This window comes from Corvus cornix, chromosome 3 (assembly GCF_000738735.6).
Source record: "Corvus cornix cornix isolate S_Up_H32 chromosome 3, ASM73873v5, whole genome shotgun sequence".
Lineage (NCBI taxonomy): Eukaryota > Metazoa > Chordata > Aves > Passeriformes > Corvidae > Corvus > Corvus cornix.
In genome coordinates, this window is record NC_047056.1 from 4,096,704 (window position 1) to 4,114,947 (window position 18,244).

An 18,244-nucleotide genomic window follows, 5' to 3' on the forward strand; every position below is an offset into this window, starting at 1 on the left:
CACTAAGGGAAGCCTACTGTTGCAACTCTTTGCGTTTCAAAAAGGAATTAAAAAGTTGTTCTTAGAGTTCCAACTGCAAATCCATGGTCTTTTCCATCTTGCTGCATCAATGGCATTGTGCAATTCAGTAACAACTTGAATATTGTGCTGCCATCCTTCCAGCTTTGAGATCAGCAGAGGAGAACAGCTGCTCTGCTCCACAGTTTCTCCATTAGAAAAATAAAAGTAAAAATGGTGACCACAGCTCAAAAGACAACCTCCAAAGTTTGCTCCTTTTCACACATCATGCTGCAGGCTCCTGAGGTCGTCCATCCAGAGAACAAAGTCACATTCTTAATCCCTTAAAGGCAGCAGCTATCCAATTCGCTAATGCTCTTTTTGGATCAGATGTCATTTTCTACTTTTTCTTTTTTTACTTCAAGTGTTATAGTTTCTGCTCCATATTTAATTGCTCATTTATTTGTCATTTCATAGGAAAGATAATTTTCAGCAGAACAAATATGTGTCAAATTTATATTCTGATAGAAATCAACCCAGAGGCTCATTACCATTTTTCAGCAGAACATGTCCAAGAAACTGTTCAGGGGTAGAAGTCCATGGGATAAGCTAAAAGCACCATGTCTGGGGAACTTAAAAGGAAGTGTTATGTTAAAAAGGAAAGCACGAGACATGCACAAGCCCCACAACCACTGCCTAGAAGGTCTCCTTCCATCACAGAAGCCGCTGAACAAGTCTTGTAGATGCCAACACCACAACTGCCAAGTTCAGGCCCTTCATGGAGCCAAGCAGGAAGAGATAGACAGTGCAGGACCTTCCAATAAAACAAAACAAAAGCCACACCAACCACAACACCCAGGACACACAAAATGTTCTCCAAAGATCATCTGACCTTACAACTGCACTGATCTCAGGACAACATGCAACCAAAGGGAGCAGACCCTGCTTCAGGCCTGGACCAGCCCCACTGCTGGCATTTTCTGGAAAGTGAAGCCCAGGAACTACTTTTGTATCAAGTACCATAAAAGGGATGACAGAGCAAGGACATGAACTCGAGGCCTTTTAGAACATTCCTGGATGTCCATTAGATACTGTCATCCTTCTGTGAAAGTTGCTCCTCGACAGAGAGGCAAACATCCAGTAAAACTGAAACACTTCCTGGAGGGAAAGTTGTTTTCCCAAGTGACCCAATGCTGAGAGTGGAACTGGGACAGTGAGGAACGTCACAGCATCCAATATGAGTAATTTCTGCAGCCTGAACTTGAGGCAATATCCTACAGTTTAACCTTTGGATGTGCTCTAGGAAGCCATTACCTCTCCTGTACTCTGTGTACCTGAGCACAGAGTTCCTGTCACAGCCCAGTACAGCAGGTAAATAACCATGGACACAATCAGCAAACACACACCTGCAACAAACCCTCTTCTTGTCCTCAAGGCACACAAGCACAGCCTTCTGTGCAGTCACAGAGCACAAGCATTTAACAAGTGTCAGAAATTATTCTAGCTGGTGCTGCAGATGCAAGCTCACTCTAATTTACTAAAATTACTAAATTTTGTGCTTGTATTAAAGAATAATAGGCATAAATGAATCAGGTGGGCAATGTAACTCAGCAAATTAACGTTATTTTGCAATCAAAATTAGAATTTCAAATGCTAAAGCTGAGCTGTCCCCTCTGGGGATGTTGATATGCATACACACTTACATTGAACTGTTTAGCCCCAAAAGGTAGTCGAAACACTATCTTATTTTTAGTGTTAAGAAACAATTCTTTCCCATACAGTCCCACAAATGATCTTTCCCCCTTAGTGATGAACTGAATCAATTCATAATTTATTTGTTTTTCAACAGAAAACTCAAGAAAACTCTGAAAAAAGGGACCGAGTTTGTCTTCACACACACACACGGAAGTGCCATGTAGCTCATCCCCCCCTTCATTACCAAGAACCAAGGAAACATCTTCCTCATGAAGCAGGCCAGGAATTTCCATTAAAATATCTCATCACTGCACAGAAAAACCTCCTCTACAGCAGCTTCCACTGCACCAAAAGCTTTACACTCAACTCCAGGACCTTCCTGGAAAACGCTGAACTGCATCTCTGAACACTTCACTTTCTCATTTCAGAATGAGAAAAATGGTACAAGCAATTTGTGTTTCGTAATGAAGAAGTGCTTTATCCATTCCAACTCCAAACACTCCAGACAAGCTCGCTCTGTTCAGGGGAACAGTATTCCATTTCACAATGCAGGATTAATGAAACGTATCACTGCACTGAAGACCAAAAAGCCTTTCTTTCCAGGCAGGTTTTCACACTGCCAGAGAAAATCCTTTTGAGACCACAGCACTAATCAAATGCCATCCTTTCTGAGTGCTATTAAACAATCAACTCCAAAGGATATCAGAATTTAAAGCAATTTAGTATCACACCTCAATAAACTGAGAACTTCAACTTGAGAATGATGGCAAAATACCCTGGCAATGAGCCAAGTTCAGCACTGCCTGGGATGTTCTGGAATACATCACCCGCTGCAGCGAGGCTTCAATGAAAACCACATGACATCATTTGTGTACGTGGAAGAGCCATTCCAAGCACTCTCCCGAGGACTACATAAATCACCCAGAGCAAGGCTAACCATTGCTGGGGGCTATGACCAAACATGTCTCAAGGCTGAACACGCAGGCCAGGCATCTGAGTTAACTGAATTTTGCCCCTTCTGTGCCTTATAAACTCCACTTTGTCTACAGAACCAACTGGTTCCCACTGCTAACTCCAAAAGCAAACCAAAAATCAAGAATAACAAAAAGCAGAGTAGTCACAAGTACTTTAGAACTGTAAATTGATTGTTTTGCCCAAATCCTGTTTCAGAATTATGGAAAGATAAAAATGAACTCTTCAAAAGTGCTCACAAACACCACCACCTGAGGAGCAGAAAGCTACTTTACAAAAGTTAAAGGCACCAGGGCCAGAAAAGCCCAAACCCAAAAGCTATTTTAAAACAAAAGCAAACTTCAGAACAGAGTTTCAAGTCTAAAGAATGTATCTGAAGAAAACATTTTCCTCCTTGCATTTAAAATTCCAGGCTGGAAGCTGAAACCTCCCAGCATTCAGACAGAAGCAGTAACAAGCCTCTGGCTAACCTCAAGGCCCAACAATTCATTCTGATGTACGACTCGTTAAAAAACAACAACAACTTTTTTTAAAAGTTACAGTTCAGGCTCTGAAATTAACAGCATTGCTTTATTTCTCCCAACAAGTCTCAGGAAGTCGTTTCAAAAACTTTTTTTATTCACTGACAATTTAATTCAGATCTGCTCTTAACTTCAGCTGCTGTTGCTACAAAGGGGGAACAGTGTTTTTCTCATAAATGCATTTAGTTTCCTCTTAACCAAGAGTAAGATTTGTCAGCTGTATTTACTACACAAACCAATGAGACATACAGAAAACATCTTTTATAAATTAAGATATAAAGTAAAACTGATTTGAAACCTGCATGGTTTGCTTTGTCACTAAGCATTCCATTGCATGCTGAGTTTCAGTTTCCTGCACACACATTCCACCAGTTACACTTCAAACAGGAAAATCCTGTCAACCAAAGAATGGCTGGAGTCAAGGAAACCTCAATTTAACCAGCCTTACTATCTCCCAAGTAATCAAGCCACCTGAATAAGCTCTGGAGCAGTTCTCTTGCACCAGCCAGTATCATCAGCAAAAAAAAAAAAAAAAATTAAAAAACAACCACCACAGACCAGATCAAACTGGATTAGAGATGAAACAGATTCTCCCTCCTACACCACTGAGGCCAAGCTGGATAAAATGCCATGGTACAGTAAATACATTTGGTTCCTCTTCTACCACACAAGTAAAACAAACCCAGCTAACCCAGTTTCCCTAAAACAGGACAAAAGTCAATTTCACAATTTTAGTTTGGCTGTCAAAGGGAAAATGTTTTAAAAGCTGAACAAACAACACACTTTTGCCAGTATAAAGGATTTTTTTATTTCCTCTGGAGTTTTCATAGATACGTAAGTCAGGAAACATAAGAATAAAATACCTCAAGATGATTAGACAACTACAGACAGTAACTTTATTTTGCCTTGTAACACATGGAGTTATTGCATCTTCTTAGATGGCAGGAACCACTCCACACCACTATCACTGCTAGAGATAAAATGACCCAAAGCACAGCCAGCAGCAACCTCATCCTACCACCACTACTTCTCAGCTCTCCTATGGATTAAGAGCATAACTTTTAAGACTTTGAACTCCTGCATTACATCCTGTATTTGGCACTTGTTCAGTTCCAAACTATCAAGTCAAGTCCATCCCTGTGACATCTGTTCCACTACACCTCCCTTCACAGGTGGGAGGTACTAACAACTCCTCCTCTTCCTCCTGTTCGGCTCCCACAGCCAAAAACTTTAGGAGAAAACTTCCAAATGCTGAAACTAAGTTCTCATAGTCAAGAAAGTAACAAAATATGGCTGAGCTAAGATACTCCAATAATTAAAGGCACAAAGAACATTTAACTTTAGCTAACTAAGGTGCTCTCTTTTAGTTTCTCAAAAGGGGATAGCTGTATCTGAGCCTGAGCTGAAGCTGTTCCTTAGAAACCTCCAGAATGAATAGATGTTTCACTTTCAGTTTTACTTTCAAAGACAGCTACCCCTTGCCAACCTATAGTTGGAAGAGATGGGGGAAAGGTGAGAAGAGGAATAAGCACAAAAATGAGTAAGTCTCTCTATGCATTTGTTTTCATCAACATTTACAATCTGTTTTAATGAATATAGTTTCAGAACTGAAACACTGGCAGTAAAAATTTAAAGCATGTCTCAGCACGGTTAATAAAAGCTCACAGCAGAACACAGAAATCTGGAATACTTTTAATTAGTTCCAAGACCAGCTTTTAGTAAAAAGCCAGGTATAGAACAGTGACAGCATTTAATGTGAAGAATTTAAAGTGGTTGCACGTTATGTTTTGAAGTCCAAGTTGTGATGACCTGACAGCCAGCCATGTGAATAAGCACTAACCCTGTACCACAGGTGGACCTCCATTTACTGTAGCCAATGTCTAAAAGCCAGCAACACTGCAAGCTATAGGAGAGGGGAAAACCCAAAAACCAAACACAGCGTTTATTTTAAGACTTCCAGCTTCCTTGCAGTGATGGGAGACTGGGGGTTACCCTACACTGCACCAACTACAGCAATCTGCCTGTTTATACTCCTCCATGAATTAAGCCTAACAGAATGAGTGACCATCAGTAGGTAAGAAAGTGCATTTACTTAGTGTTTCTATTTTAAAACCATTGTCGCTGGTTACAATTTCAAAGTAATTACATAAACCTACACAAGGTAACAAGTGGACCACAGAGTGTACTAGAAAATGACAGAACACTGCTGGGACTGCACACATAGCTCAGAGAGAGGGAAGAAAACCCCCTGTGCCAAGTACAGAGAATGAAAACCTCTACCTCAAATGCCAGGGGCTCACCTCAGATGTTTCAAAACTACCAGTCACGCCTTTTCCACAAATTTACAGAATTTTAGCTGCTCACCAACCCACTGAGACCACTATCACAAAAGGGAAAGACGTGGTTTCATCATTCAAGATGATCATGACACATGACAGAAAGTTACTTAGAGACTGACAGTCTGAATCTCAGCTAATACACAAAGTTATGAAGGAAGACAAAAATCTCTCCATACCTTCGCACTGGTTCCTTGGAAGAATCTTCCATCTTGTTTTTATCACATTTTCCAAGATTTGCAGTCCATAATACTGAAATTGGAGAAGAACAAAATGTGAGTACATTACTGTAGGACTAACTAACTTGCAGGACTCTCATTCAATCAGACATTCACACTTAATGTCTAAGACTTCAAGATTATTAAACTAACAATTTTATTAAATATATGTCTATTCACCCATTTACTGAGGTTTCATGCATTGCATTTTCTTGTTTTATTCTTGGCTATACTAAGTCCTGCTGTTTGATCATGCTCACACCAGGAGGGGGGGAAAAAACTATAATGAAAAGCCCTCTGGCAGACAATTTTGACTATCTGGAAAAGCAGCAGCCAGATATGAATTTGTATCATAAATGACTGCTCCTACGTTTGAGTATTAACACAACCAGGCTCCTAAAATATTTAGCAGCTTGGATGGTGTCTCAAGCTACCTATTGTTCCTCTAAGAGCTGGAAAAAAAAAAAAATCTTGTCTTAGCATCACATGTCCTGACACTGGCACTTTCTAGAGAAAGTATTTCCCAAGCTTCACTGGTGTGTTACTTTAGGAACAGCAAGACAACCCACAGGTTTATTTAATTTCAATCCCCACCCCAATATGGCAGCTATTTCTACTATTTAAAGATGAACTTTTGTGCTCAGTCAAAGAACAATAAAAATGTGAATAAGCTCTTGGAAATCATTTTACCTTTCAGGAATTCCTTCCTATGTTCTTACCCAAAACCATTAACGTTGCAAATGGCCATTCCCTCTGCCCATTTGTCCCTACTGCCAACTCACAGTAACAGGGAAAGAAGTTTGTCATGGTATGATCAAAGAACTTTAATATGTAAAACCCCATTAGCATGAATAGACAGGAGAGAAAAGGGGATGAGGAGTTTTGCATTTACTTTATCTGCAGTGGATTAGGAAGAGAAAAAAAAAAAAAAAAAAAAAAAAAAAGTCACATCAATGCCTGAAAGGTAAACTCAAGTTTTCACAGTTCCAAGTTTGGCTGAGAATAAGAGTTCCTCTTTAAAATGGTTAGTTGTTACACAAAGTAGGATCATTAGCATTTCGACCAAAGGGATCATACAGACTTCTGTTTAATTAAAAAAACACAATGTAGACTGTCCCAAACTACATTGTACTAAAAGAGCATTTTTGCTGTTCTCATCTTAACATAACCTACACATCCCTTTGCTTTTCTATCTGATCCCAGTTCCCAGGAGATTTCAGGTGCACATCCTGTATTTGCAAAATATTCTGTCCCCTTCCAAAACCTTGGGCACCAAGAAAAATTATGAATTACAGAAAGTTGGCAGGGTAGTTTTATTTCCTCCATGGTCAGCAGCAAAAGCTTATCAACTAGATTTTAACCTGCAAATTGACTTAATTATGTGACATAAAAGCTAAATGAAATCAAGGGAATTTTCATGAAGGAAAACGTGCAAAATGCTTCACAGGAAGTGATTTCAGCCACTGCTATAAGCTTACAGACACCATCTGCAACTGATCCAGGCTCAGGATACAAAACATACTTACAAAAGCTCCTAACAATGTTGACAGTATGCATATTTATATCAGACAGTGCTAACTTTCCTGAAGCACATCTAAACACTAGTGAAATTTCTACGTTCTACAGGCATACACATTAATTTTTCAGGTAACAACTAACTAGAAATGTTCATTTTCTTCCAAACTTTTTTCCACAGGTGAACTTACTTAGCTTTTACACCAAAATGGCAAGTCTAATTTCATTTTAAATAAACATCAGATGACCAAATGAAACTTAAATGAAAAACCTAACAACAGACTAAGGACAGACATCATCTTTAGTGGGTTTTTCCCTTCACTTAGAATTTCCTCGAGTCAAAGAAAAGGACAGACACCTCTAGCAATCTGACACACCTATCCCTCATTACCTGCTCAAACATCTCATTTGGGTTCGTGGACCTTAAGCTGTTCATGCTGTAAAGGTTTCTACTCACTCTTTTGTACATAAGTGACTTCAGTTCTGCCCTCTGCAGTGTCTTGTTCACTTCTTCCTCTGTCCTGAAAATATTCCTTTCCCCTAACACTCACATGTGACACTGAAAAGCAGCAGCAGTACAACCCTCACCTGCACATCCTCCTTGCCACACCACACTGAAAGGGCTCCATCAGCCTCACCAACCCGCAAGGGGCCTTCTGGGGTTTTTACTTTGTTTCATTTGATTCAACAGGTCTAGTTACTCTCGTTTCTCTGATAATGACAAACACCACTCCCAAAAAAGTCACTGACAGCAATACAAAGTTCTGCCTTTTAATCAACTGCTGCAACAGTACATGTGAACACTTTTTAACTTCGTGTAAGACAGAAGCCTCTCAAAAACTCATTTGCTCCTGGTTTGCTTGTTGCTAATTGTCTATCTCTAATTCACTGCCCAGTTATGAAGATGAGGGACAGGCAACAGCAAAGACTCAAAAAAAAAAAAAAAAAAAAAAAAAGGCATGAAATGATCCCTATGGTAGAAATTTCTATGGCACCCTTATTACTTATTTTATGCACCGAATCCCTTTCCCTCCCACCTCCCAAGAAACAAAAAACAATTGATGAACAGAATTCAGTTAAAGGGAATCAAAAGGGTAGACCTTGTGGAGGCCTGCCGTCAAAGCCTAGCTGTGTCAGTTGCACAGGAAGACACCCCTTTTCTTCCTATTACAAGCAATCAACATAATGGAACATTATGATTAATATCAGGTAGTGTTAACAGCTTTAATTAAAGAAAAAATATGATTGCATAAAAGCCAAATGTCATAGTGCATAAATTTAGCACCAAATCATTCGCAATTTATGTAAATTGAAGAATTCTTTACCTGTTGCTTTCTTTCTGTTCCTCTAATCATCTCATTTTTCACAAGACAAATTTGAGTTTTTAAAAATACTGTTGATAAATCAACTTAAACATTAGTAATGTCTGTCAGTATAAAAAGCAAAGTTTACCAGGCAAGCAAACAGGCAAACACTGTTACTTAAAGGTGCTTAAAGGTGTTACTTTGAGGAAGTTCTTTAAACTGTTTTCCCCTCAACTTCAGAGAGCAATGAAAAAAAAAATGAACTGCTTCATGAATACCACATGATTTCAGAAACCATCCAAACACAATTTTTTCTGTTTGAACACAGCGTGTATCCAGCAGAAAAACATGCATGTCAGTTATTTGAGATAATAATCATCAAACTGAAGACAGTGAAAACACATTTTGATCATCTTTTTGGCTCAAACTTCACAAGTCTCAGGTAAAGCATTTCAAATTGCAGAAAAAGCCCTGAATGCTGCCCATTTTAGCCTCTACCATGATGGATGGATTTCCAACAGCAGTACAAAGCAAATGTGTTCTGCACAGAAGCAAAGAATTGATGTGCTACAAACTTCGGGGTGCTTAACCTTTACTGATTTCTCAAAACCTTCGCCTAATAAGGTTTATTTTGTTTTTAACACACCTAGGCACAAATTTTCTCCTCAGATACATGCACATGGCTTTCATTATGATCACAAATAGCCAAGCACTTATCCAAGGACAAAATGTGGCTCTAGGAGACTTTTCATTACTCAGATTTATACAGACACAATACCAATCTTGGGAACTGGCATAATGCTTGTAAGTGCCTTGAAAAAAACTCTGTGTATCCAATTTAGCTCATCCTCAAAAAAAAAAGGGGAGGGAGAAACTCTTGGCAATGTAAAAGGAGGTCTGAATATTTTTTCATTTACAGCTCTTGTTTAAAGCCGACTTTGAGAACAAGACAATTAAAAAAAAATGTGTTTTGAATCAAGAAAGTCTATGGCTAAAAATGAGACACCTTCCTCAAAGTTTATGAATGGAAGAAAGAGGAAACCCAAATAAATAAAAGTTAATTTGCTTACTTTGGTATTCATGTTCTGAGAGAACTCCAAAATAGTATCAACTCTTGTCCATGCATCAGGATGTTCTTTTAAGTGAGTCAACACTTCTTGTGCCATTCTTTGCTAAAAGAAAATTTGATTTGAAAAATTGTTAGCATTAGATCATTTAAGAAGTTATATACTGCCAGTGAAGATATCAATATGTAACACTGCATTTAAACTACTTATCTAAGCGTTAGGCAGAACTCAACCAGCAGCAACAAGTCTCTTAAGCCTCCTTCTGTAACAGCTGAAGCTTAGTAACAACCAAACTCCAAAAGCCCATCGATGCAGGACAGTAATAACTCACTTCCACTCTTCCATCCCGAATGATTCATCCAGACCAGCAGTGAACACGCAAGAACAGCACACATTATGGGGAAAACCTACTAGGGAATGAAGTTTTCTCCCCTTCCACAAAGTCATCCAGATAAAACTTAATTCTAGGGTACCCAAACTTTCTAGTTCCAGTAGAAACACTCATATGAAGTTGCCAGCTTTAAGGAGCACTGCATTGTGCTGCAAAGGTGCTGATGTAGGAACTGTTGATTTTATTCTGAAGAACCACAGAGCAGAGCATTAGAGGTCTCCAATCCCTCCTTCTGAGGGATCCTTGGTGTACCTAACAACCTACAAAACCATAATAAAAACCTACTGGCGGGAGGAAGGGAGTTGGTCATGCTAATGGTTTGCTCTTCCTTCGGACTGACATTATCAATTACTGTCCTACATACTGTGGTTTCTTGAAAACCTCATCTGAAGCAATTACACACTGAAATAGTTGAACTCATTTTAGCCATCCTTTTCAAAATCCTGGATGTCCTCAAGTCAATAATCTTTAGGGAGCCGAACTGATGTCAGCCATTTCCAAAAGTGCAGTGTACTGACAAATCTTGTTGCAAATTGTATCCCCTACAAGCATCAGGCATTGCCTTCCCAACGAGGTGGACATCTTAAAACACAACTAACAGAACTTAGCTCATTCTCTCACTGCACTGCAGAGCCAACTCAACAGAGCTGCAAAGCAATTAAAGCTTTACTTTAGGATTAACTTCAAAAGTTAGAACTTACTACAGCCATGCAGACTTCTAGTCTCATCCAAGTACATACTTGAGCCATACTTACACCATCGACTGGTGTAAGAAAACACGTATTTTCAGTTAACTTAGAAACCCAATCAAGACCCCAAATCTATATACATAAAATGCAAGAAACAGACAAAATTGGCATGTGATTTACAAAATAAAATTGGAGGTTCCAACAGGAAAGAGCAAGTATGTCTAAACTATCTGTACAACACTACTTGCACCCCTACTTGATAGAATTGAGTACAGCAGAGCAACTGGACCAGCAAGTAGGTCCCTGCAGATTTGACATGGAGAAGTACCATACAAATGTTCTGCTTAAGTCCACAACCAGTGCAGCCATATTGTTACAGTATGACATCAGAGTTCAAAAAAAAAAAAACCAACCAAACAGAAAACCAGCACTTTTAATACACTTTAGTTTTAAAAGGGAAGAAATAGCTGTATTACTTCCAGGTTCAATCTGAAAGTGTGTTTGTATATTGGCCTCCTGTTTGCTTCTAATACTGGTGACATATCCCAGGATCGAATTTCAACACCAACAAAACAGACACTCCATATCCTTCTCCCAGCGCTGAGAGGTTTGCTCTCATACCCATTAACCCCTTTTCTGGACATCAAACACTGTAGTTTCATAAACTAATAATAAATTTAATGTAAGTATAAATTTAGTAATAATGGTTAATCAAGAACAAAGTCTCACGGTACTGTTGGTACCAAAAAAAAATTTGCAAATAATCTTTCTGGACATGTGAAGATCTAACAGATCAATGGAATTAAGAGGCTGGAATGAGTCCAGGTAAATATCTGTGAACTGCATGAAATCTCCCTTAGTCATGTGTTGCACTGGGGTGGGGACATTCTTTCTTTTCAGAGAAGTATACCCAAAAAAGCTAAGAGAAAAAAATTTAAATCTCCAGGACAGAAAATAGCTTATTTCTTGACTAATATAGATCAACAGATAACAGTTTTGCAAGCAGAGATAAGAACTAAGCAGAAGGAGGAGGCAGGTGAATCTGAAAGCAAGTTCAGCACAGGCCATTCAGGTTGCATTCTAAACCTGTTTTACCCTGACATTACCCTGACCTATTCCAGGAAAACCACTGGTAATCTCCCAATTTTAATATTTAATTTCCTCAACTCCTATTATTCCTGTCACCCTTTAGTACCGGGCTTGAGCTGTGAGACTCCACTGAGAACCATTTTTTCCTGCAGGAACCTTTGAACCCCCTTGAAGAGGGAAAAGCTCAGACTCCCTGAAATGTCTCCATTTTGGAAGTGCACCCAAACAGCTGACTGAAGCTTCACTGAGGTGATATATGTATTTAAAACAAGTTTCTATCATAATTCACTTTTGCCAGTAAAACACCACCTCCTGAATTTTTGCTTCTTACTGCATTGATTTTCTAGATACTGGAGACTTTTCCCAGCTGTTTCAAGTGAAGCAACTTCTCACAATGCCGGAACAATGGCAATTTGATCACTGTATTTAGTGTTAATCCTTTATTTTCCTTATAAACTTTTCCCAACTTTTTCCACTCTCTTCAAACCAAACAATATTACAAGCATCACCTATTTTGCAGGGCAGTAAAGCAGATCACAAAACAAATGCTACAGATGTCCACACTTTTAGGGCAAAAAGCTGCAAGGAGTTTTCTGTCATTCAAGCACTTAGAAAACTACAGCAAGTAACTACTTGAATTTAGAACACTCAAAATGCAAATATTTCAGAAAACAACAAGGTATTTCAAAACCTACTGGAATTCACATTAGTAAGCTTTACAAAAGCTTTTTTTCCCCCCCCCCCTAAAAAGATAAACAAAGCAAGTACATATCATTGTTTATTCTAACAGCTGGAAAGAATAGAAAAGCATCAGCTACTTTGTCCCATTTAATTCACTTATTGTTGTGCAAGACTATCTTAGTAAGAGATGCCTAACACTGAAACTCCCAATTTGTTGAGCCTGAACAATTAAAATCTGCCGGAAGAGGAACTATGCCAACACCCTTTGTAGCAAAACTTGCTCTCAACATTTAAGTCTTGTTTCCAAAGAAGTTCAAGAAATAGATAAAAGCAATACAAGATTCACTTTCAAGGCAATATAAGCAAACACACAAATGCACAGTGCCTCCATTTCAACTTAATACTTCGCAATCTGCACTAAGTCCAAAGAGTGCAAGAAGAACCTGTGCAAACTGTAACAGGAAATAAAAAAGACCAGACACAAGAAAGGAACAAACTCTTCTATTAAATATGCATGACATGCTCCTTTATAAATACAAACACAGCAATAACATCACTAAGATTTTTCTTTTAAATACAATTCTTCACTGAAGCGAACATTACATTTGTGGCTTCACAATCCTGTCCATGATATCAAGTAACAGCTAGCTCAGACCTTCCTGAAGAACTAAGTCAGAAAAGGTGAGCTGCATGGTGTCCTTACCAAATCATATTTGTTAATAATTCTCAACAGCAGAAGGCAAGCTAGGAATGAACACAGGCCAAACAAACATTTCTCCAAGTGTCATTTCAATGTGAATTCACATTTCACGTGACTGCCAGTGATATTCCAGTCACCAGCTCAGTAAATTCACTAATACTACTAATTGTTATTTAAGTGAATTGATTTTGCTCAGCTGATTTGCTGTAAGATTAAACATGGTCAATAAATGTAGGTTCCAAATCCACCTTACCTGTGCACCTTCTCCATGGTACAAGCAGTTCACCACATTGTCCAAGAGATTGATATCCAGTTTCTGGTTAAAATCCAGCAGCTGACGAGCTGCATGGTCTGCTAACATTGTCATAATTGCTGGCATAGATTACTGCAAAATAAATTTTTAAAAACTGATCAATTAATAAGAAATTATTATCAGATGCAGCTGCAAAGCAAGTGCTTCAACTTAGCTCATTTGTCTTACTGAAACAAGATGCTTATGTTAGCAGTAGTAGATAACACTGAATACAACACTGCTTTGATTGTGGGGCACATACCAGGACAAACTTCTCTTATTCCCTCCTGAAAAATTCACACATTAATACCCCAGCTCAACTCTCAGGGTCTTCAACAGGTAGAACACATAATAGCAGTCTGACTAGAGAACAGGCTGTGTTACCAGCACCCTAGAGCTTATTCAAAAGCAGGTATCAACCCCCACCATCCCTAAACACTTCTGCTGGTGGAAAAGCCTTGTGTCACTACAACCAAAACCCATACTGGCAATGTCAGCCGAGTATCGAGTTCCCAAGGCCAACATGCACATTCAGAAGATTCAGTTCCAAAAGCTTTTAAACACTTGGGTATGGAGGTGAAATGTGATCTACACACAGAGCAAGAAATTAGCCAGAGGGCATTTTTCAAATAGTTGGGGAGAAAAAAGAAAACCACCTTACAAGTTAACCACATCCAAGTAAAAAATTACCACTGAAACTAAGCTGACTGAAGGCACTTTGAGAACTTGAAGCAAAGGGACTGTTAAATCAGCAGGTTACTTCTGTGTTCCACGTGAGATCACTTCAAACTGAAACGGAATTCTACTGGAGGTTTCAGGTCCCCTAAACCCAGGAACACATGCATTAACTCTTTGTCCTAGATAGAGCAGCCTTGATATTATGCAAAGGGAGTCAGGTGGGGTGTGCACGTAAGATTCTTTACCAGCTAGAGACTGGTGCAAGATAAAGACATTCATGAAAAGCAGGAAAGCAAGCCACAAGCCACAGAATTTTTGATGGTAAAGTTAAACTCTACTTTTTCCACACCATCTTCCCCCACGTGTGAAACACCTAATCAAGTTTACTGCCCTCTTCTCACAGTCAATGGCAACTCTGACACATATTTTCACCCTGCCATCTACAGCACCTCTGTGCCACTCACCCTCCTTTTCAAACCCTGTAAACCTACAAATCTCACATAAAACTGCTCACTGAACAAACAGCCAGAAGCCTGGGCAAGTGCAAGATCAATCAAAAAGTTACACCAGAGTCATCTGCATACTCAGAAAGATACAACCTGAAACTCTTCCAGAAACACACCCCATAAAGTCAGATTTGCTCTTACTAAACTCCATGTATAAGTAAGAATTTGTTTTATGCTTTATGTGTTTAAGTCATGCTCAAAAGTAAGGAGCAAGACAAACCTGTGCCTCAACCCTAGTAATTACTAATTAAGTGAAAGTCTTGCAGTAGCATTCAGACAAGGAAAACCTTTTGTTCAGAAACGTGTATTTGCAAGTAGTGTCCAGTAATTTCTTTTACTTCAATATATAAAAATAGCTTAAAACCCGAATATTTTAATTGGATTTTCAAGTAGAAAACTCAATATTATTACACTAACACAACCATTTTAAGGGCTTCATCTCAACATCCTATTAAGTCTTTTCACAACATGTACCTGCAAAACCAGGAGAAAATAAATATCAAGTAGAGAACAAAATATATTAAAATTAACAATCCCTGCCTATTCTTCCCTCCTTCGACTCCTAATGTTTTCAAAATCGCAATGTTAAGTTTGGAAGCAAGAAACACAACAGCAGGAAAGGCTGACTTCATTCTTCATTTCATTCTTTTGACTCAGGAGGAGGCTGAAAACGTCACCAGGCAGATGAGAGGCAGTGAGCAGCACCACCAGAAGGAAACTGCACCCATGAAGAGGCTCAGAGCAGTCAATGCTCCCCTCAACCACTCGTGCTCCCAGGCACGCCCCTTTTTGTCCACATCTGGCCTCCATGGCTGAGCCGTAAGCCAGGAAAGCAATTTTCAAACTACAATAAATGTCGTGAACCAGTCGCTCCTCAGGTAGGGCCATTCATCTCAGACCTGAGCCTCTTTCGGTGGTTTTCAGGCCGCCCTGAGAGCGCCAAGGAGAAGCAGCGTGACCAAGAGAAGTTATTCACCACATGGAAGCAGAAAGGAAATGTTTTGAATGGGGCCCTTCACCACTCCCAGCATTATCTTCAAAATGACCTACCTACTTCGCCAGCCGAAACACAGAAATGGCGGCTTTGTGGCCACCACCACCTGCAACCAACTCGATCTCCCACTCCTAACACTGTACCCACATGAAGCTCATAATCTCTGATTTACGGTACTCCTACACTTTCCCTCCCCCATCATGCCTGAACTCCAGAACATGTTTAAGCCTCAGCTCCAAGAACCACCACTGATCAGTCCTTTAATAAATGGGCAAACAGAGACAAAAGACAAAAAGTTAAAAAAAAAAAAAAAATCAAAAAAAAACCCCCCAAAAATTCTGAACTACAACATAGCAAGAATATGACATCTACCGAAGGTCAAAAGAACTGCATTTACAGCACTGTTTACACAGTTATCCCAACTCTCGATGACCCTGGACCTTTAACACAACAGTTAGCTTGTTGTGGTAGACCCGATTCATTTTGGCATGTAGCACACACGAAGAACAGCAGGCATTTAATAGTAAGAAATGTTGAGCATTCACAATGAATCCTACAGCACCTTCAACCCAGATATTTAAAGCTCATTGGGGGCAGCAACTAAAAAAAAACAAACCCACCCTGGGAGAGTCACTGTGCCCCATTTCTAAGCACGCAATGCAAATGAATTGCCTCCCTCTTCCAAGGAATTAGCTGCATCACTTGTAAATCCCACCCAGGAGGGGTGAGTGGCTCTGAAACGCAGCGCACGACAAACGCGTTCGCATCACACTCCACAAACCAGCAATGGCAACGAAACCGCCCCTTCCCTTCGCTCCTTCACACACACGTGAAGGAGAAGGACGAGACGGATTAAGTAACATCTGCCCGACACCTCGGAGCGTTCATTTTCGGCTGGAAATAACTCACACCCACCCAGCACGGCGGCCCTTCCCCGGCTCCTGCCGCAGCGCCCCAGCGGGCGGGCAGCGCCCTGGCTTCCGGGCAGCCGCTCCGGCTCCCGGCTGGGGCCGGCAGGGCCCCGGTTCCCGGCGGGGAACGGGCCCGGGCGGTGGGTCGGGCGGGCCGGGGCCCTGCGGAGCGCGGCGGCCCCGCAGCCCCTCCCTCCTCCTCCTCCTCCTCCTCCCCTGGGCTCCAGCCCTGCGCTCTATACAGGGCTCCCCACGTGATCCAGGCGGACGTTTCAATACTGCTGCACAGACACACACACACACAAAAAAATATTTCTGGAAACTTCCACTCCTAATAATTTACAGATTATGTCGCCGGGTTTGCCCGCACCCGATCCCAGCCTGCCCGGCCCCCTCCTAACGAAGAGCATCCCCCGCAGCATCCGTGGCTGCGCTCGGCCAGGCCGGGGATGCTCGTACCCCAAACCCCATCCAAGTGCACCCCCGCCCCTCAGGGCTTCTCCACGGGGTCCATCACATCTCTCCTAGCACAGGCCAGGCTCTGTGCCCCCCTGCACGGACACATCCCCCCTTCTGCCCCCCAAAATCCCCCCCTCTGCCCCCCTCCCCGTTGCCCATCGCGACCCCCCCGCAACCCTCGCTTACCTACGGGTTTCTCACAGCCTCTTCCTTCAGAAAGTAGGGGCGGGCAAGCCAAGTTTCTAACCACCACACGCCACGAGAAAAAAAAAAAAAAGAAAATAAAAAAAGACCACCAAAAATAACCCCCTCCCAAAAGGAAAAAAAAAAAAAAAAAAACGGAAGGAGGGAAAAAAAAACCACCACAGAAGGAGGGAAAAAACCACCACGGCAGGAGGTGGGGGGGAAGGCGAGCGCTCCCTCCTCGGTGGTGGGTCGGGGTTAGTGGCGCCACTCCTCCCCTCGCAGCGTGCCCGGCCTGGCTGCACCAGGCGCCCGAAGCGGCCCCAGGGGCTCCGCTCTCGGCTCCGCGCCTTCCCCTCAGCCCGGGAAAGCGGCCGGCGCAGCGCTCCGGCCTCGCTAGTGCGGGGGGATCTACCCGGCTGCGCCTCCCGCGCCGCCCAGGCCCGGCCCCGCCGGCTCTCGCTGCCCCTGCGGCTGCCGCCCTCCCCGCCCGGCGCTCAGTTCGCCCCCATTCCCGCCGCCCCCCCCCGCGGCTCGCACTAAACTTCGCCCCCTCAGCTGCGGGTCCCCTACGAGCAGGTCACACACGCGGCAGCGGCGGCGGGGACTGAGCGCGGCGCGTCTCCCCCCTCCTAATGCCACAGGCTCGGAACCGGCTCAAACCGGTTCAGACTGGGAGATTCCATCTCGGTTTAGTTTTCAGCCCATGGCGCCGCGGAGCGTTTGGAAACCTCGGGGGCCCCGCCCATCCGCCGCTCCCATTGGCCCCGAGATGTGCCGCCGCGAAGGCGGCCGCCACGTTGATTGGCTGAACGGGCTGTCAATCCGCTGAGCGCCTCGGATGGGCGGGGGGAGCGAGCGGCGGCGGGGGGGGTGAGCAGAGGGGACCCGCCCCCTCTTCAGCAGCGCTTTGCGCGCTGAGGGGGGGGCCGCCGCTTTTCGATAGGCCGAGACGAGCTGTCACTCAAAGCGGCCCCGCCCCCGAGTTCGCAAAGCGCGGGCGCAGGCCTCGTCGCGCTCTCATTGGCCGGCGACGGTGGCGGCGT

At 42.2% G+C, this 18,244-nt stretch overlaps 1 protein-coding gene across 4 annotated transcripts in view; it reads right to left on the bottom strand.

Annotated features, from left to right (window-relative positions):
- The window catches only part of XPO1 (exportin 1), a 36,831-nt gene extending 18,911 nt beyond the window's left edge, over nucleotides 1-17,920 (bottom strand). The window contains exons 1-5 of one of the 4 annotated variants that reach the window (XM_039568789.1): nucleotides 17,787-17,920; nucleotides 17,202-17,257; nucleotides 13,429-13,560; nucleotides 9,629-9,730; nucleotides 5,701-5,773 (exon numbers count right to left, since the gene is read on the bottom strand). In XM_039568789.1, coding sequence (XP_039424723.1) covers nucleotides 5,701-5,773; nucleotides 9,629-9,730; nucleotides 13,429-13,554 — 301 coding nt within the window. In that variant the 5' untranslated portion in view covers nucleotides 13,555-13,560; nucleotides 17,202-17,257; nucleotides 17,787-17,920. Of the gene's footprint in view, nucleotides 1-5,700; nucleotides 5,774-9,628; nucleotides 9,731-13,428; nucleotides 13,561-16,560; nucleotides 16,582-17,201; nucleotides 17,676-17,786 lie in introns of those variants that run through there. The other 3 variants (XM_039568788.1, XM_039568790.1, XM_010403015.4) reach the window with 3 other exon arrangements.
- Between the last annotated feature and the right edge of the window lie 324 nt (nucleotides 17,921-18,244).